Source organism: Drosophila persimilis, unplaced genomic scaffold (genome assembly GCF_003286085.1).
Source record: "Drosophila persimilis strain 14011-0111.01,24,50 unplaced genomic scaffold, DperRS2 tig00000000-arrow-pilon, whole genome shotgun sequence".
In the NCBI taxonomy this organism is placed as follows: domain Eukaryota; kingdom Metazoa; phylum Arthropoda; class Insecta; order Diptera; family Drosophilidae; genus Drosophila; species Drosophila persimilis.
In genome coordinates, this window is record NW_020825288.1 from 25,458,336 (window position 1) to 25,476,627 (window position 18,292).

General features: G+C 46.3%; 5 protein-coding genes across 5 annotated transcripts; 4 read left to right on the top strand and 1 right to left on the bottom strand.

Annotated features, from left to right (window-relative positions):
- The first annotated feature begins 234 nt into the window (after positions 1 to 234).
- Positions 235 to 2,291, top strand: LOC6592022 (putative uncharacterized protein DDB_G0268364). The gene is made up of 3 exons (XM_002017481.2): positions 235 to 1,332; positions 1,393 to 1,842; positions 1,901 to 2,291. The coding sequence occupies exons 1-3, from the start codon at positions 319 to 321 to the stop codon at positions 2,024 to 2,026; spliced, it is 1,590 nt and encodes a 529-aa protein (XP_002017517.1). The 5' UTR covers positions 235 to 318; the 3' UTR covers positions 2,027 to 2,291.
- LOC6592069 lies at positions 2,093 to 3,764 on the bottom strand. Its single transcript, XM_002017482.2, has 3 exons — positions 3,562 to 3,764; positions 3,019 to 3,435; positions 2,093 to 2,953 (listed from the first exon to the last, which is right to left on the bottom strand). Exons 1-3 carry the CDS (start codon positions 3,701 to 3,703, stop codon positions 2,313 to 2,315), a joined length of 1,200 nt encoding a protein of 399 aa, XP_002017518.1. The 5' UTR covers positions 3,704 to 3,764; the 3' UTR covers positions 2,093 to 2,312.
- A 755-nt stretch (positions 3,765 to 4,519) lies between these two features.
- Positions 4,520 to 5,315, top strand: LOC6592070 (acylphosphatase-2). The gene is made up of 5 exons (XM_002017483.2): positions 4,520 to 4,578; positions 4,644 to 4,873; positions 4,934 to 4,950; positions 5,030 to 5,139; positions 5,198 to 5,315. Exons 2-5 carry the CDS (start codon positions 4,687 to 4,689, stop codon positions 5,313 to 5,315), a joined length of 432 nt encoding a protein of 143 aa, XP_002017519.1. The 5' UTR covers positions 4,520 to 4,578; positions 4,644 to 4,686.
- Positions 5,316 to 5,894: 579 nt separating this feature from the next.
- Positions 5,895 to 10,472, top strand: LOC6592071 (dipeptidyl peptidase 9). The gene is made up of 8 exons (XM_026993194.1): positions 5,895 to 7,443; positions 7,518 to 7,749; positions 7,805 to 8,361; positions 8,419 to 9,043; positions 9,128 to 9,439; positions 9,508 to 9,730; positions 9,812 to 10,004; positions 10,085 to 10,472. Exons 1-8 carry the CDS (start codon positions 6,464 to 6,466, stop codon positions 10,284 to 10,286), a joined length of 3,324 nt encoding a protein of 1,107 aa, XP_026848995.1. The 5' UTR covers positions 5,895 to 6,463; the 3' UTR covers positions 10,287 to 10,472.
- Positions 10,473 to 13,164: 2,692 nt separating this feature from the next.
- Positions 13,165 to 15,061, top strand: LOC6592072 (chromosomal protein D1). The gene is made up of 3 exons (XM_002017485.2): positions 13,165 to 13,244; positions 13,371 to 13,926; positions 13,982 to 15,061. Exons 2-3 carry the CDS (start codon positions 13,551 to 13,553, stop codon positions 14,656 to 14,658), a joined length of 1,053 nt encoding a protein of 350 aa, XP_002017521.1. The 5' UTR covers positions 13,165 to 13,244; positions 13,371 to 13,550; the 3' UTR covers positions 14,659 to 15,061.
- Positions 15,062 to 18,292: the final 3,231 nt, after the last annotated feature.

Sequence of the window (18,292 nt, forward strand, 5' to 3'; positions counted from 1 at the left end):
ATTTGAATAAAGTGTATTGTCCTAATTGCAACACTGTTGACGCGACATGTAGAATTCCGAGTGAAAAAATTAGCCCAACTGGTTTGAGAGACCACCTCTCGCACAAAATCATTCGTATTTCCCCATAATTTCAAACAAATATTTAGCAAGACATCGATACATTCAAACTATCGGGGGAAGAGCTGTAACTGATGACTGGCAATCGGCCATCGCTGTTGGTTTGTGCAACAACAAAAGAAAAGAGAGAAAAAAAAAACGCGTAGAAGGGAAGTTGGCTCATTAAACTAACAAAATTCGCTGTAGATGCGTTAACATAACATGGACGATGTCCCGGTCAAGATAGTTGAACGCTATAAACCTCCGCCACCCGTTTACCAGCTGCCACAAACGACTGTGAACCGATTGGGACAATACAAAGAAAACTTCTACGAAGATCAGCCTGACTACCACTATGACTTCCAACTGGAGCGCGCTGTTCTGGACAAGGCGCACCGTTGGCATCAGTTACGCCAGCAGCAGAGGAAGGACCGGGAAAAGCGCCAGGAGCGACGCAAGGTGGAGCGTCAGCGCGAGATGGAGGCCAAGCAGAAGGAAATGCTCGGAGCTGTCGACTACCCCAGTGCCGACGATTTGTCATCCTCCGATGACGAGGAGAAGGTGGAGGTGGTGGAGGAAAACGAACAACAGCCGCCTCCGCGGCAGCCACACCAGCTAGAGCCGGAACAATCTGAGTCACACGACTCCCACGAACCAAAGTCAATAATCTTGTGCAATTTTCACAACATTTTGCAGCCGACGATCCTAAGCACGGCGCCAGTGGCCATCGCTCAGACTTTGCACAAGCGTAACAGCTCGCTTAACTATGCCGACTTCGAGTACAATATGAACTCAACGCCCTTTGATAATATTGAATTGAAGACCATCAACGATTTGGATGTCCTCGCGCAGGTGCTGCATCAGACCAAGCTCCAAGAGCAGAAGGAGCAACGGCAGCTCCAGCAGCAAGCGGAACAGATTGAGAAGGGGGAGCAGGAGCAGGACCAGGAGGAGGATGTGAAGCAGGATCAAGAGCAGAAAACGATGCCAGCTCCTGCTGCGCTGACCGTAACGACGTTGGCGGAAACCAAAGCGACGCTCGACAGCGTCAATTTCCATGTTCACTGTGATGATGACAATGCCTACAAGCATGAAGATAGTAACAACATTCCAGCCAGTGGCCAGGCGCAAAATGTAAACACGTCCCTCTATCAGACGCCTCTTTATAGCGTTTCGCAGCAGCAGCAGCAGACGCAGTCCCAGCCGCAGCAGAATCAGGAGCAGGCGCACTTCCAGGTAAGAAAACTACCGTTACCGCGTGTCACACACAGTCTGTATCATGGATTGACATTTCAGGTGTACCATATGCAAGGCTATAGCCATCCCTACTATCCCCAACAGCAGCAGCAGCAGCTCTACCACAATCAGAATAACTATTACGCTAATGGCTTTGGCACGCCCAACCATGTGATGCCGTCGCCATCTGTCTTGGCTCTGAGCCAGGCGGAGGCAGAGGCGGCCACCAAGTCGAAGAGTGTTCCCGACATCCTGCGAGAGCTGAAAACAGAGCTGCAGCAGGCGGAAAAACGCCGCACCCGCCTACACAGTCACAATGAGGAGCAGCAGAAGCCACATCTCCCATTGACTTCGCCACAGCGACTGGAGCAGACGGAGAAGATGGACAACCACACCTTTGGAGAGCTGGCTGGGCCGGCACAGAAACTAGTGAAACGCATTAGCAGCATGGGATTTCCCCTGGAGCGTGTCGCCAAGGTTGTCAGTCTGTGTGGCATCGACGACAAGAAGGTGCGGACGATGAGTGTTAGAATCCTCCCCAGCACTAATCTCCTTCTATCCTTCGCAGATAATCGAACACCTCATCCCCCTGGGCGAACTAATGGATCTCGGCTTCGACGAAACGAAAATCTCGGCGGCGCTTCTAAAGTTCGACAACAATAAGGACAAGGCGCTGGACTATTTAATCAATTAGTTAATTTGAAAATCTAACCATCCGCATCCCTATTCCAAGCCACCCGCAACCCGATAGACGCCAGGCTCTGTTGAATGTGTTTTTTTAATTCTCGTGAGATATTCTTTGCATAAGTTGAGAGAGTGCGCGGCAGTTTACAGAGAAGAGGGCACATCAAAGAAAGCTAATGCTAAGCAGCGCCTAAAGGTATTTCTATAACATCATCGAAGCAGTAGCAGCACTTGCAGAAATACCAGAATAAATATATATATAAGTTCATAAAGTATACACAAGTTTTTTGTGCGACTCAATTCATGCCCAGCATCAGCAGATTGATGGCATGCTCCACGTTGCCATCGGCCATGGTCAGATAGTTGACGTTCTGTGTGTGATTGATGAAGCCCATCGCGGCCATAGTGCGCAGCTGCTCGGTGAAGCGATGGCGGCGATAGCACCGAGGCAGGACATCGCTGTCGTCTCCACCAGCCGCGTCGTCGTCGTCGTCTACATCGTCGGTCGATGCCTCGGCTCCTGCAGAGGCCTCTACTTCCATGCTCTCCGCTGGCTGCTGTGCCAGAGACTGAAAAGCCCTGGCCAGCTCATTGCGAAACAGCTCCGAGGAAATGGAACTGCTGCCGCTAGCTCCTAGAGCAGAATTGCTACTACTACTACCGGCAATGGGGGCCGAGGTGGTGCGTGGCCTCTCATCGCCCTGCTGGGCTTCATCCGCGTTCCGCTGGGCGATGTTCGACAGCGAATTAAACGAGGTTACATTGGCTAGAGCATTGGCCAGCTGCTGACGGCTGATCTGCCGGATATTGGCCAGCTCATCGCGACGATTAGCGGCGGCAGCCACCATTCCACTGCTTCCGCTGCTGCTGCTTCCGGCGCCCAGGGAGTTCTCCTCCTCCGACGAGGTGGTGGACTCGGAGGCCGCCTGCTCTTGAACTACGGTCATTGAAGAGTGAGATTGATCGTCAGAAAAAAGCACAAGGGAAAAAGAATTGACTTACATTGGGTGGCGGAGCTGTTCCGAGCCAGCTCCTTGCGTATGGTTTCCACGATGAATGGGGCCGCGTCGCAGATCAGTGGATATTCGCGCACCAGATTCTGCACCACCTCCGGCTCGTGCAACATGTTGAACAGCACAGAGTCGCGAATCAGGGCCTGTGCACCCAGGTTGCGACGAAATTCCGGATACTCGGCCAGGATCGTTTGCAGAATGTTGAATCTGCAGCTGACACTGACCTGCAGGTGCGAGGTCAGGGAGAAGAGCTCCTGTATGAGCTTCGTGTTGATCTCGGATGCCGCTGGCGGAACATACGGCGTGTAACGCGTCGTTTTTCGGAAGCAGTGGATCACGGCATTCGGTTTGATGGCCTTGCTAAGAGTCTCCACATCGTCGAGTACTTGGCCATGATGGCAGATTTCTGCAGATTGGGGCAGATCGCAATGTGTAAGGCAAGGTAGATGCGTAGATGATGAGTGAGCACAATCTTAATGGCGATGCGCAATGCGTATGCGTCGTTATGTGCAACGCCGTGTCGGTCACTCACCCAATTCGCTGGCATCGAACTGCAGTTGAAGCTCCTTTGTGACGATTGTCTTCAGGTAGGCCACGTTTTGCTCCAGATCGATGTTGTGCAAAGGATGAACATCGCTCAGTTTGTTCTTGAGCAGGGCGTAAACTGTATGCATTGTTCGTTCTTCAGGCTAGTGCAAAAAATATTTGTTTGTGTCGGGGGTACGGGTGCTTGCTTCTATTCCAGTGTAACCGCGAATTTATCGTTAAAACAAACCATCCGACCCTCAGAAATATACCAAAATATACCGTCAATATACTGACACATTCAAGTTCTATTTTACATAGTCCTCGTTTTTGATATTCCGTGGAATATTACTAGCTATATAGAACATTTAGCCATGTCATCATAATTTTATACGATTGATGAATCAATTTTCTAATTGACTGGTTTATTTTAAACACTTGCTTTTATTGCATTTTGCGTATAAAGAGGTTTTAGCGAAATAGGTCAAAGCAAAAAAACGAAAGAGGATAGTCGTTTCTATTGCCTACGGGGAATTGAACCTACCTCACTATTGTCCCATTCAGCAACGATCGCTTGTTTTAAGTCCTTCAAGTCCTGCCTTGTGTAGGCATAAACTTTGGCTGCAAAGAAGCCCCACAGAACCTCAATTTGATTTAAGTCCGGACTCATTGAAGCCCACTTTATCAACGGTTTATTGTGGGTCTCAAAATAGCTCGTTGAGGCCCGGGAGAAATGAATTGGCACAGTGTATGCCGAATGTTGCGCACAATGAGTCTGGCCCATGGTTGCCTCATCCTTAAGAACGCTACAAGGTGTATGACCTATAAAGGGGGCTAGCCCGCTAAATCGGTAGGCCTTTCGAATAATCAGTACATATTTGACTTTTCAAAACCTATAGGATTTAGGCGGCAGCACAAGCAAGCAGAAGGCCAATCTCAGTAGAGGCGGCTGATCGATCACCAAATGCCGGTCCTTTGCTGGCCAGGATGTGGTCTGTGCTTTTAGCTACCACTCATATATTGGGTGAGTAGGAGTTTCTACAGTTACCGTTCGCACCTCTATAGTAACCGATTTGCTCCACGCAACAGCGTCCCACATAGTAGCCGAGTAGAAAACACTCGTTTGTGAAATATGTCGTCTAAGGAAACACAAACAGATCCGAAAAGGAGCAAAAAGATAGCTGAGGAAGAACCAAAATCAACTAAGAATGTGACCACACAAACTACGGTAGAAGCGAAGCCGAAACCAGCGCAACCAGCTGCACAGCTGATTCAAAAGATATTAGATTGCCAATTTGAAATATTCGGTATTGTGCAAGGTGAGCTAAAGCCAACACATCCGCAATATTAGAACAAAACCAAAGTCAGTTCCTTTGCAGGGGTCTCCTTTCGAATGGTAAGATTCCGATCAATGGCATTCACATTGGTAAAATAGTTACATTCGCTTTTTTTACTGATTTACTATTTTACTAAAGTATACGATGCGAAGGGCTGAGAAGCTAGGGGTGCGGGGTTGGTGCATGAACACCCCACGCAATACTTTCACGGGCCAAATCCAGGGCTATGAACCAGCATTTGAGGCAATGTAGGCGGAAAAAGCCGCAAACTACGTACATACCAATACTTAAATATTCTCCCTGCAGGCGTCTCTGGCTAGAGCACACTGGCAGCCCCACGAGTCGGATTGACAAGTGTATTTTTGGCACCACCAATATATTGCAAGAATTTACATTTGATTCGTTTACTATTCGAAACGAATAATATTTTTGATTGTATCATTAAAATAGCATACCCGTTGAGGGTGTTCTTACATTCGATTTCGCTCAGTCTGATGTGGTTGAGCAATGCACTGACAAAACTCAAATTATTTTATTGACCATTTGAAATTAGAACTCCGAGCTGATTAACTGCAAAAACAGAGACAGCCTCATGGGAAAAGCATCTTGACTCTCCAGATATAACCGATTGATATACCTTTTAGATACAATTTTGCTACCTGGTTAGTGTGCCATCGTTTTGCCACAAAAAATGCTTCGGTTCTTCGACTGATACCCTAGCCGGTAAATGTGCCTGGAGACGGCTACGAAAACTAATTTCGTATTTTGTCTGTCATGCTGTCGGCTCTTTTCTCACCAAAGTTAGCAGTCTAATTTCATATGACCATAAAAGACGTTGCACTTGGAACTATCGTTGTATCGAGATATCGCTATATAAAAATCGGCCGGATAATGTGGCCAAGCTTAAATTTGAAAAAATACCACCGGGATATCATTCATTGTTTTAATTTACCTGGCCGAACCAAAATAATTAAATAAATATAATTAAATTAAGTAAAAAAATTAGCCAGCATTTAACTCGGCGCATCTGAATAGAACTCTGAACGCCAGCGCTTTAGCTAGGCCGTAAACGCCGTCGCACGGTGCGACTTTCACTTTTTCCTTTTTGCAAAAGAGAAGATATAAAAAAAACAACAACAATATACAGACGACTACGAAGAGCAGAGCAGAAAGACAAGACAGAAAAAGAAAGGAAGAAGAAAAAGCCGAGCCAGCATGAGTGTGGAAAATACAAGACGAGACAACGAAACAAATGCTATGCGATCCAGTTAAGAAAATCTCTTCGATTCGAGCCCAGAGCTGCTGCGTTAAGGCGAATGTTAAGCAAAATATAAACAAACCATCAGCACTGCCAGCCAGCGTGTGAGGAGCGTTCGGTGTCTGTGAGTGTGTGAGTGTTATTGTGTTCGTGTGTTCCGTGCACGTGTGTGCGTGCGCTAGTGAGAATTTAAAAAATCGGAAGAGGGCCAGCATTTCTGTGTGGCTGTGGTGTGTACGTGGTCGGAGCTGCTTAAATTGGGTCAAATTTTGGAATTGCAGCACTAGAGAGCACCCGGAGAAGAGCCAGTGAGGATGGAGACAACTGGGAGTAGATCCCAGACGGCGCAACAGCAACGCACTCGGCTGGCCTCGTCCCCGAGTCCACCGTTGAATGTGAATCTCGGCGGCGGACCCAACGCAAACAGCACAAGCACCCTAATGGGCATTGAAACAGATCCTTTGCCACACGGCAGGAACAACAACAACAGCGGACACCACCGCAGCCACAGCATAACGAATGCCGCTGCCACCTCCTTTGTGAATCTCCTGGACGGGTTCACGTCCCGCGTCTCCACGGCCGTCAGTGTGGCAGGCGGAACCAGCTCGATGAGCCTGATGGATCGGAGCAGCCAGAGTGCGGCCAGTACTCCGGGATCGACGCATTCCATTGCCAGCCTGACCAGCATGGGATCGCTGGGAACGACGGCGAATGCGTTTTACTCCTCGATCGGCAGCGCCCTCAACTCGATAACTTCGCCGATACAAGCGGCTGCTGCGGCTGCCACCGCGACCACAACCGAGGTGGTCGTGGCTGCCGCCTCAGTGATCACAAATCACCTGAGCTCCCCCACCAGCGGAACGCCACCCCATGGTCTGGGCGGGGATGATGACGAGGACTGCGACGATTGCGAGGAAGACGAAGACGACGCCGTGGACAACGATGGACACATTGCAGCGCCCACACCATCCAAAAGCTGGGCAGAGAACAAGATAATCGTTCAGGAGATGCGCAAGAAGCTCTCCACTCTGTCCTCGATGGTGCCCACCAACGTCCAGTTTCGCCATCTGTCGGATGGTCGAGCCCGTTGCTACTTCGTCGGCTCGCCGCCGCAGAACTGGGAGACGACCTTGCTCTTTGCCGACATCAATATGCAGCAGCAGGACGAGCAGCAGCTGTTAATACAGCGTCTGGATGGCGACTCCAACGTCGGCATTCCCACCACCGCTGCAGGATCCCCAACCGGCGGATCAAGCCAGCCGACCTTTCACTTTGGCTCCGCGCATAGACCCAAGTAGGAATGCTCCACTTTCTGGTCCTGGTCCTGTTTCCTGGTCTGTAGCTTAATCTGGTTTAATTTTGTTGTAGATTGTCGTGGAATCCACTTTTGCAACAGCCCATACCCAGTGCCCATGTGAGCAGCACAAGCACCAGCACAAGTGGCAGCTCTTGTCCCTACGCCAGGGAGTTCCAGCTGCTGCAAGAGCGCAAGCGCCTCTCCACCTGGGGCATCACATGCTACGAGCTGCACAAGCCCTCCGGCAAGCTCGTGTTTCCCTGCTTCAACGATCTGTATCAGTGTCTGGACACGGGCTACAATGTAAGCAGCATCAATGAATCTCTTTCCAATCTAACGTCCTCCAACCCCCGACTAGTCTGGCCTGCTGTTTCCCACACAGCTACGCACCTGCCCGCAGTGGACCGCATTGGATCCGCAGATTTGTCCACAAAACTCTGACATGATTGCGTACATCAGTGACTGCGACCTCTTTGTCACCCACACGCTCAGCGGGCACGAGAAGCGTCTCACGTACACAAGCTGCGGCCGCCACTCCTACCCAGACGATGCGCTGAGTGCCGGAGTTCCTTCGTATGTGATGCAAGAAGAGTTTAGCCGCTATCAGGGCTTCTGGTGGCAGCCGCACTCTGACGATGGCATCTACCGCATTGTGTACGAGGAGGTGGACGAAACGGAGGTCTCCCTGTACACGTTTCCCTCGTCGACGGCCGTCCATGGCCGGGTGGATGAGTATCGTTTCCCACGCAGTGGCAGCACCAATGCCAAGTCCAAGCTCAAGCTCGTTCAGTTCGTACTGAACGAGTCGCTGCAGATCAGCGAGATTTGCATCAAGGATCTGCCCTACTCCCTACTGGCCGTCTTCAGTTGGCTGGAGTACATTGTCCGCGTCGGTTGGACACCAGACGCCAACTAGTGAGTAGATTTGGATAATCGTAGGGCACTCATCCTTCACTTTTTATTCGCCTACAGCGTTTGGGTCCAGGGACTGGACAGGAAGCAGCAGAGGCTTGACCTGTTCCTCATACCGCTGGACAACTTCTGCGAGTCGTACAGCAGCCAGGTGTCCACGCCCACAGACTCCATTGGGGACCACAGCTGGCGCAGCCTCTACAGTCGCACCATCACGCCGCTGCAGGTGATCTACACGGAGCAATCGGAGAGCTGGATAAATGTCCACGACATGCTGTGCTTCCTCGACGTCAGCGACACTAGCGTCACTTATGTGTGGGCCTCCGAGGAGACTGGCTTCCGGCATCTGTATCTCGTCACATCCAGTCTGGTTCTGACCAATGCCAATGGCCAGTCCGATGCTGGCACACCTGCTCCCCAGCAGCAGCAGCAGCAGCCACAGCCCAGCTTTGTTGAGCAGTCGGCCCTCCAGCCGCGCATCATCAACAAGGTGGCGCTAACCAGCGGTGAATGGGAGGTGCTGGCCAGGAATATCTGGGTGGATAAGCCCAATCAATTGGTATACTTCGTGGGTCTGCGCGACACCCCCCTGGAGAAGCATCTCTATGTAGTCAGTCTGCAGAGACCCGAGCACATACGCTTGCTGACCGAGCCGGGGTACTCGTACCTCGTTGAATTTGATGATGTACGTCTCATGATCTCTCGTAGTTCCTGGTTCATTTTGTCTCGTACTAATTTCTTGCTTTGTTTTGCCATTCGTCCCCCGTAGGAATGCTCGCTGATGCTGCTGGTCTATTGCAACATCCAGAGATTGCCCAGCTGCAAGGTGATGCGGGTGAACCAGACCTGCCAGAACGGCGGCGTCAACGGCATACAGATCTCACTGATGGGATACCTGCACGAGGGCGGCAAGCCGGAGCCACAATATTGCCCGAAGATCTTTCGGCCTCAGTTGCCATCGGGTGACATCGTCTATGCCATGGTCTATAAGCCCCACAACTTCGAGATGGGCGTCAAGTATCCCACGGTGCTCAATGTCTACGGTGGGCCTGAAGTGCAGACCGTGAACAATACCTTCAAGGTGGGTTCCTTGGCTGCAGTTTGCCGTATTAAATTTTTGATGTATTTGAAATTCTGTGTGTCTGGCAGGGAAAGCATCAGCTGCGTATGCACATGCTGGCCGCTCAGGGATACTGCGTGATCTGTATTGACTCGCGCGGGTCTCGCCACCGTGGCAAGCGCTTCGAAAGCCACATACGCGGCCGGATGGGACAGGTGGAGCTCACCGATCAGGTCGATGCCTTGCGCATCCTCGCCGACCAGCTGGGCTACATCGACATGGAGCGTGTGGCCATCCACGGCTGGTCCTACGGTAATTTGGTGTTTTATCTACTTTTAGTCGAATGGCATGGCTGCAATGTCTGTAATGATTTCTGATTTGTGGTGCTTTCAGGTGGATACCTCAGCCTGATGGGCCTGGTGCAATTTCCGCAAATCTTCAAAGTTGCCATTGCCGGGGCGCCGGTTACCAATTGGGAGTATTACGATACGGGCTACACGGAACGCTATATGGATCTGCCGCATCACAACGAGGCTGGATACTCGGCCGGATCAGTGCTCAACTATGTGAACTCCTTCCCCGAAGAGTGAGTGCTTGTCTCAGTCGGTGTTACATGACATTACATGATTGGGCTGAATGGCTGTTCTTGTTCTTGTTCTCTTGCAGGGACAATCGGCTGCTGCTGATTCATGGCCTGATCGATGAGAATGTGCACTTCTATCACACCTCCCGACTTATCAGTGCTCTGAACAAGGCCAACAAGCCGTACGATCTACATGTATTCCCCGAGGAGCGCCACTCGCTGCGTAATCTGGAATCGAATAAAAACTACGAAACGAAATTATTGTCATTCTTGCAAAACTTATGAGATTCAAAAAGCAACACACGAAACAAGATTACCAGCTAAGGCAGTAGCAGCAACAGCAGCACTCCCCAGCGTCCCATCCCCTCCTCTCCCATTCAATTAGTTTTACATCATTGTCTTTGTTTTAATTTAATATTTTTGTTGTTCTAATACTTGTTTTTATATGATAAAGAAACGAGAAAAAACAAACATTATTCGATTTGTAGTAGCGTACGTAGCGTATAACTTAGAAACTTAGAAAGAAAAGATTTAAACTGTAAGTATCCGAAGGAAAAAAACAATTTGTTTGGACACTCGAAGACGCTCCCTCCCGCACTCTACTCTGCCCGCCCCAAGCCGCATACTGTAATTAATTTGTATTTATACATAGGTTCTATCCGACTTCTATTCCTCCTCCTATACCCACTATCCTATTCATATTTCATCATTTTTTGTATCATTTGCGCAATTGTAAATTTATCCTTTTTTTTAAATTTCTAATCTTAAGTTTTGTTCTAGTGTATGTGAGTGCGTGTGCGCGTGTGTGTGTGCGTGCTAGAGTGTGTTCCTAAAAAAATAAGAAAAGAAAAAAACCTTCAACTTGTCATGCCCGTGGAGCAGGCCATCAATTAAATATATATATACACGAATATATCTCTTCGATTAACAATTTGCAATATACATACATAAATCGTTAAATGAGTTACTCAAGAATCGGCGTTTGCCAGAAATATGAAATATATATGTATTAATGTATGGCTCTATATAAAATAATCATTAATTGTACAACAATACAATCTGATAATACATACGAATATATGTATATTTATTGTTTAACAATTAAATAAACAGTTGTGTGTAACCCCCACTGTCTTCTCATTGTACTGCGGTGCCTGGGCTGGCGCTTGTATTTTGGGGTTTTGAAAGCATATACAGAGAAGGATATGATAAGGGACATTCTTACTTAGGAGGACTTAAAATCATTGTCAACAATTATTAAAATATTATCAAGAAGAGCTGCAAGGCCCAATCAATGCCAAAGAAAGTCAGTCCCTTGGATTTTCTTCCCAACATGTCTTTTATCCCAAACCAGACTCAGTTTTACGTGCCAGGAGCTTACCTTTCCAGATTCTACACAAATTGAAGCAGCAGCTATGTCTACAAATAATCAAATGGTGCTCCGCTCCAGATACGACACAACCTGACGCAGTAGCATCGATACCATCCATAGATTCCACACAGCTTGGTGTTTTAATGAAATTATTGAATAGTTAAAGGTACTATTGCCATCCGGTCTTGGTGTGGATGGGTTAGAATGTTATTCCAAATCGCCACTGCCCGAGTGTTCTTCCTCGTTATGAATCCAGCTGGAAAGCAGACGACTGGACCAATCGCTGTTCCAGTCGCCGGCGTCACTGACTTCGGACTTTGTTGGTGGCAGGTCTTACCGTGTTGCCTCTACAACCATTAGCACTCTATTGTATTGGTATTTTGGAAGGGCTAGAGCCTGGTCATGTGGATTACGCCTAGCAGAGCCTATACTAGCATGACTATCTCGTCTTGATTGGAAGGATACCTGGTATTATCCGGTGATTCTGGTGCTTCAGCGCAGCTGCTTTCTGCGACGTGACTTTTAGGTGTCCTGTGTCTTTAACTGGCTTGTCGGCTAGCTGCAGTGCCTCCTAACACGGCACTTCAACCGCCATCTTTTCTTTTGGCTCCTGTGGCATCATCCTACCTTCACCTGCCGTTTCGGTGGATTCGTTTTGCTACTCGAACACCTCCTTTGCTGGATCGAAAGGAGATGGTATCAAACTGCTGGTTTTTCAACTCATTTTACTCACTTTCTGCTTGTGTCTGCGGTGCCATCTCCGGCTCGTAAAGAGCATCCTTGATTAGAACAAAGGGTATTTTCATTTTAACAGAGTTCTGGACTTGTTGCGTGTGGAGCGAGATTCGTTGGGATGAACAAAAATTTGAAAATACCGGAGGAACTGGCATCGATATTTTGATCCGATATTATTTTCGAAATTTAGGGAATTGTAACGAAATATTAGTTTCAAAATTGGAGTTCTTGTATTCGAATTGGTGCAAAAGTAATACAGAAAAATTGTACAAATTATTGCTTATTTCTGCGATATATCGATCTATCGCACAAATCCCTAAGAGGCGAAGGAATTTTCGAGAAAATCATAATTATGAACAACAATCAGCATTTCGGTGGCCAGGTAAGTACTTTTTTCCACTTCATAATTCAAATTCCGCGCATATTTCATGCAGCTGAAAGGCATAGAAAAATTTAAATGAATGCGTTCATTCCACAACGGCCATCAGCCACGGCCACAGCAAACAAGCAAAATATCAGAACAGTAAGAATACATTTAACATCCAGAAACATTGACTCCATTACCACAGCTATTTTTGCAGTCTTATATGTTTTCCCGTTTATGTAAATACATTTGTTCCTAGGGACCCCCGTAATCTCCATCCGTTCGGCTTCGTATTTATTCCTATGTAGCAAGCCTTTGAAAAAGTTTCTATTGTTAAAAGTCATTTTTGAGCATGGTTATTCAATATCAACTTGGGTTGCCAAGCATTAGTATTTGTCTGTTCCTTAAAAAAGAAAAGTATAGTTTCAAGATTTGAATAAATTGTTGAAAAGTTTTTGCCAGTTATCGCATTATTGTATCGCCGCGAATTCTTATCGGTTGCTACCTTGAATTTTGTAAGCCGGCCGGCAGACTATAATGCAAAATCTACTAGCGAAATTCGACATTTAGGCATTTTCTAGTGGATTTCAGGTCAAATCTAGCTAAATTCAGCGAATTCCGCCCTTGGTCTGAAATTAAATTATTTTCTCAAGTTGCTTGAATCGCGTGCGATAGTTGCGTCTGCATATCGATAGGGAGCGAAGACAGTGGAAATAGAAAACACAGAAAACCGACTCCATAGTGAAGCGTGCTCGTAAGAAAAATCGGCGAGGTAAGGAAATAAAAGCGGCTAAGAAAATTGAGAATTTTCCCTGAGGAGAGCAGTGCATTTTAGTGAATTAATTTTTTGGAAATTGTTTGTGCACAGATAATACTATTTGCGTTTTTCATTTCCCAGTTAAACCATTCGAAGACGCACAGTGAAAGACGCAATCGTAAAGAAGCGAAATTTGCTTGCGTGTGTGTGTATTGGTAGGGGACGCCACTGCAGAGCCGAGAGAGCGCGCGCATTCCGCGAAGAGACGTCTTGCCGCAAGAAAACACGAACAGCAGCAGCAACAGCAACAGCAAAGCAGCCATGGAAGAGGTTTCGGTAAAGAAGCGCGGCAGGCCCCCAAAGAACCCTGGTGCAAGTCCGAGCGTGGTGGACGCCGCCGCCACGATTCCGAAGAAGCGTGGTCGCCCACCAAAGAGTGCTAAGGCTCAGCGCGGCCGACCGTCAAAGAAACCAATCAATCTAAGCGAGAGCGAGGGTGAAGGGGATGGTGATGGTGATGACGATTCCTATGAGAATGTGGCAAAGACTGTGGCGTCGCCCCAACCGGCGTCCAAGGGCCGCGGTCGCCCACGCATCAACAACTACGATGCTGAGGTCCCAGCTAAATCAAAGACCACATCGTCCAAGCGGCGCAAGCTGGGCCGCCCCAGGAAGCATCAGCCCAGTGAGAGCGAAGGTAAGCCTTAGTTTGTGAAAGATTTCCCTTTATTTAAATTCCCATATGCTGTTAGATGAGAAGAGCGACGATGATGATGAAGAGGTTCGTCGCCCGCCGGGACGTCCTCCGACTGGGTCCGTCAATCTGAATATTGTGCGCACCGGACGCGGCCAGGGCAGGCCAAAAACACATGTGGAGAAACGTCCCGCTGCCCCGGCAGCCGAATGGACCGGTGATGGACCTCCACCCAAGAAGCGCGGTCGTCCAGCATTGAACAAGCAAGCTTATGTGCCAACTGGTCGTCCACGAGGTCGTCCAAAAGTCAACAAGCCTGTTGAGGAGGAGGACGACGATGACGAAGAAGAAGAGGAAGATGACGACTCTGTGGAGGAGCAGATCGTGCAGCCTGAGAAACCAGCTGCCGCTGCATCTTCCCCTGTAGTTAAGAAGCGTGGACGCCCTGCAGGACCAAACAAGTCGTTGAATGAGGGAGCTCCCAAGCCGCGCGGACGTCCCCCAAAAGCCAATCACAGCGCCTTGAACCACGACCAGGATGAAGACGATTCCAATGATGATGCCGCAAGCAAGAAACCAGCCGATCGCGCCCGCGCTTTTAATGACGCTTACGAAGGTGCAGCCTCTTCGAAGGATGACTCCAAGTCGACATGCGACGGCGAGGCCGCCAATGATACCGCCGAAACCGTTGATTGCGAGTCCGATGCCGCAGGTCCCGAATCAGGCACTGCCTAAGCATCTCGACATTTATATTAATTTTAGGCATACAACAAACATAAGAATTAATACCTTCGGCACCACAGATCACATAATACATGAAAGGATCCAGAAACTTTCCATTCCGCCGCCGCCGCCCCCCCCCCCCACACACTCAAATCAGGACAGAACCCTCTATAAATACTTACATATATAGGGCTAAGAAATTTTGAAATCGGAAATGTTTGTCCCCGTATATTTATTTTGCATATTCCATTGAAGTATTTCAATCGTTTCAAAATGCAAATGCACAATACATCCTATTTCTAAGAAAGAAAAGGTGAGAAAAAAATGTATTTCCTCTATAATTTTCACTAAGAATTGGTCGAAATGACTACACCGTTTAAAAATTAAAATACACATGTATGTATATGTATTAGAACATGTCGTGTTTAAATTATGGGCGGGTTATTGATAATACAGGGGTGGTCAAAAGTATTTACACAACGAGTTTTTTTTTGCATGTTCAATTTCAGGAGCTTTTCCTGTGGTTGTTGAAAGCTAAATAAAAAAAAAAACTTTTAGGCCAAAAAGATTGATCTACTAGCAATTGAATGAGAGAAGAATTGGAAAAGATAACTGTTTGTACGAATAAGGAGAAGCAAATTAAGTGATGCTTATCAGTTGTCAAAATTATTTACACACATTTTTAATGCTGCAGAAGTATTTACACAAAACTTTAAGTTAATTTTTTATTATGATTTAATGATTTTTTTTTAATTTGTTGGATGAATAATAATAATAATGATTAATATTTTGTAATTCCACCTTTGGCATCAATAACTGCTTGCAACCTGGCTGGTACTGATTCCACTAAGTGGCGAGCATATCCAAGTTCCAATTTCGACCAAATTTCCTTTACTCCCTCGATGGTAACGTCGCGTTTTCGGTTTTTATCAATTGTTCTTTGTCCTTTAATAAGCGACCAAACATTTTCTATGATATTGAGATCAGGGCTCTGCGCAGGCCAGGGAAGAACAGCCACATTGAGATCTCGTAAAAATTTTGTAGGTGCCGATCCCTTGTGGCATGGAGCATTGTCTTGCTGTAAAATCCAGTCGGAGATGGGAAATAGCCTGTCACCAGACACAAAAGCATGTTCATTCAGTATAACAAGATACCGGGTCTGATTCAGAGTGCCTTCTATTGGAACAAAGTCTCCAAATCCGTAGTAAGACATGCACCCCCAGAACATCACTGTGCCTCCACCAAATCTGTTTAATGGTTGCACTGCACTTTGTTTTTTTGCTTGTCGTAGATGCATAAATCTTTTACAGAATGAGCCTTGGAACTGGAAAGCTACTTCATCTGTCCATAAAACATTGTACCAAAACTCCTTTGGTTTTTTAACGTATTCCAATGCGAATGAGAGGCGTTTTGCTTTATTTGCCTCGGAAATTTCTATTATTTTTCGCACTGTATACGTTCGTATGTCGATCTCCTTCAATCTCCGACGTATTGTAGCATCACAGACTTTTTTGCCAATCAATTGTTGCGAATCTGCAGACAATTTAACTGGGCTTATCGACGGACTTTTATCGACTATGCCAATTAAACGCCTACATTCCCGTTCATCCATCGCTTGTTTCCTTCCACTTCTTTTTAAAGTCTGTAAATTTCCATTCGTGTCCTTTTTCTTTTCCAGATTATAAACGGTTTTTCTACAAATTCTGTAAGTTTTGGCCAGTTCCGACGCTGAAACCCCGCTTGTAAATTTTGTAACGATCTCGGATAGAGTTTCAACAGACAACTCCTTTGTCTTCACCATTTTACTAAGTTAATTTTAAATTTTAAATTAAATTTACTTATTGCAACTGCAATAAACGAAAAAACGACTGCACTAAGTCAAACCAAGTCTAAGAATAAGCTCTAATTTGCATTGTGTAAATACTTCTGAAGCAATGCAAATTTGTGTAAATACTTTTGACAACAGTTCACATGCTTCTATTTTTAGCCCATTAACAGTTATTTTTCCAATTCTTCTTTCAACCAATTCCTAGTAGATCAATCTTTTTGGCCTAAAAGTTTTTTTTTTTATTTAGCTTTCAACAACCACAGGAAAAGCTCCTGAAATTGAACATGCAAAAAAAAACTCGTTGTGTAAATACTTTTGACCACCCCTGTATAATTATTACGGGCTTGGTTCGTCAGAGCGACTGCCGGAAAAAGAGAGAGACGGTCGCAAGGAATCTGATAAATTACATATTGGAGCTATCAAAGCATGAGCTAGAAATGTTAATTGAAAAGGGGGCGAAATTTAATTTCATTTCAAAATCGAAGGAGTACAGTACCGGGCAGAAGCACCAGAAAAGAAACTATCGCTTAAACGCACTATCGTTTGCATGGCTATCGATTGGTCTGGTTTCGATATGCGGCCACACTCACAAACAGCTGTTACGGCTCTTTTTTGGCGTTTTTCCTTTGGTGGTTTTGTTTATCGTTCTCTCCGCTTCATTCATTTCAATCGTGTGTAACGAGCGGGACATAAAGCAGTTTGTAATATGTAAATTTTGTTCAAATAAGCTAAGGTGTGTGAATATGCAAAATACAGAATATATAGTCGATAATATAAAAAGATAACCCCCATATATAGCGTTACAGTATTGCATTCATAAAACAGCAGCAGAATGATATTGAAAATGAATATAAACAAATTCAAAACAGAGGATAAATTAACAATGCTAAACAATCTGTGTGTGTGTGTGTGCGTGCGTGCGGGAAAGAACAAGCAGCAAAAGCCGCGTGCTTATGGCAAAAAAAAGTAGCTGTCGGCCGCAAAGCAGTTGATAAAAAAACGCCGCAAACAAAAACAAAACAAACACCATTGTGTGTGTATGTATGTATGAGCGATGTGGATGGAAATATATGGCTCTGTGTGTGTGGTTCTATGGCGTTGGCGTCTAATCAAATTTAGCATGCCTAAAATCGATTGATAAATAATGTATAAACAATTTGAATGGCCCATGCATGGCCGATTTTAATTGATTTTGAGAGGGACTTGTAAGAAAATAGAATAAAATAAATGCTGCAATTTATTCGGCTTATTTGTGATAATTTCCTCATTTTGTAAGTGTTCTTTCCAACCCAAAATCGGGTGAGAATAGCGCCCGTCTCACTCTCCCTCCCGTGGTTTTACCATAAATTAGTATTACATTTAAACAATTCTATGTAAAACGCCGTCTGCTCTTTCTCTCGTTCTCATCTGACGCTCTCCTCTCTCGCTCTCTTGTTGGACATGCTCTGTTCTCTGGTTCTCTGGAACCAGGTTCTGGTTCTCTCAGCGGTTCTATTCTTTTGTTGTTGTATTTGCCCTGTGTGTCTTTGCATTTCGCTTTTATTATCGTTCTGCGACGGACGCGACGTTGAAGAATTCTTAGCCGTATTCTTCTTCTTCATCCTGTGTAAATAATTGTAATTTAAATAACTTAAATTAAATACAAAAGCACACATTAACAGAACTTAAGCGTGTCGTGAATGGTTTTTAAGTGCATGTGTAAGTGCCAAAAAAAGAAAATGAGTTCGATTCGATTCCCGTATTTTTTCCTCCTGCCTCTTTTTACATTGTCATCATCGGGTTTCCTTTTCGACTGCGGCAACCAACGGCGGCGGCGAC

Coding starts and splice junctions, on each gene's coding strand:
- LOC6592072 (XM_002017485.2), top strand. CDS start 13,551: ATGGAAGAGGTTTCGGTAAAGAAGCGCGGCAGGCCCCCAAAGAACCCT. Junction 13,927..13,981: donor TCAGCCCAGTGAGAGCGAAG/GTAAGCCTTAGT, acceptor ATATGCTGTTAG/ATGAGAAGAGCGACGATGAT.
- LOC6592070 (XM_002017483.2), top strand. CDS start 4,687: ATGTCGTCTAAGGAAACACAAACAGATCCGAAAAGGAGCAAAAAGATA. Junction 5,140..5,197: donor GAACCAGCATTTGAGGCAAT/GTAGGCGGAAAA, acceptor TTCTCCCTGCAG/GCGTCTCTGGCTAGAGCACA.
- LOC6592071 (XM_026993194.1), top strand. CDS start 6,464: ATGGAGACAACTGGGAGTAGATCCCAGACGGCGCAACAGCAACGCACT. Junction 7,444..7,517: donor GGCTCCGCGCATAGACCCAA/GTAGGAATGCTC, acceptor ATTTTGTTGTAG/ATTGTCGTGGAATCCACTTT. Junction 9,044..9,127: donor ACCTCGTTGAATTTGATGAT/GTACGTCTCATG, acceptor CGTCCCCCGTAG/GAATGCTCGCTGATGCTGCT.
- LOC6592022 (XM_002017481.2), top strand. CDS start 319: ATGGACGATGTCCCGGTCAAGATAGTTGAACGCTATAAACCTCCGCCA. Junction 1,333..1,392: donor AGGAGCAGGCGCACTTCCAG/GTAAGAAAACTA, acceptor TTGACATTTCAG/GTGTACCATATGCAAGGCTA. Junction 1,843..1,900: donor GTGGCATCGACGACAAGAAG/GTGCGGACGATG, acceptor TATCCTTCGCAG/ATAATCGAACACCTCATCCC.
- LOC6592069 (XM_002017482.2), bottom strand. CDS start 3,703: ATGCATACAGTTTACGCCCTGCTCAAGAACAAACTGAGCGATGTTCAT. Junction 3,436..3,561: donor GTTCGATGCCAGCGAATTGG/GTGAGTGACCGA, acceptor CCCAATCTGCAG/AAATCTGCCATCATGGCCAA. Junction 2,954..3,018: donor GAACAGCTCCGCCACCCAAT/GTAAGTCAATTC, acceptor CAATGACCGTAG/TTCAAGAGCAGGCGGCCTCC.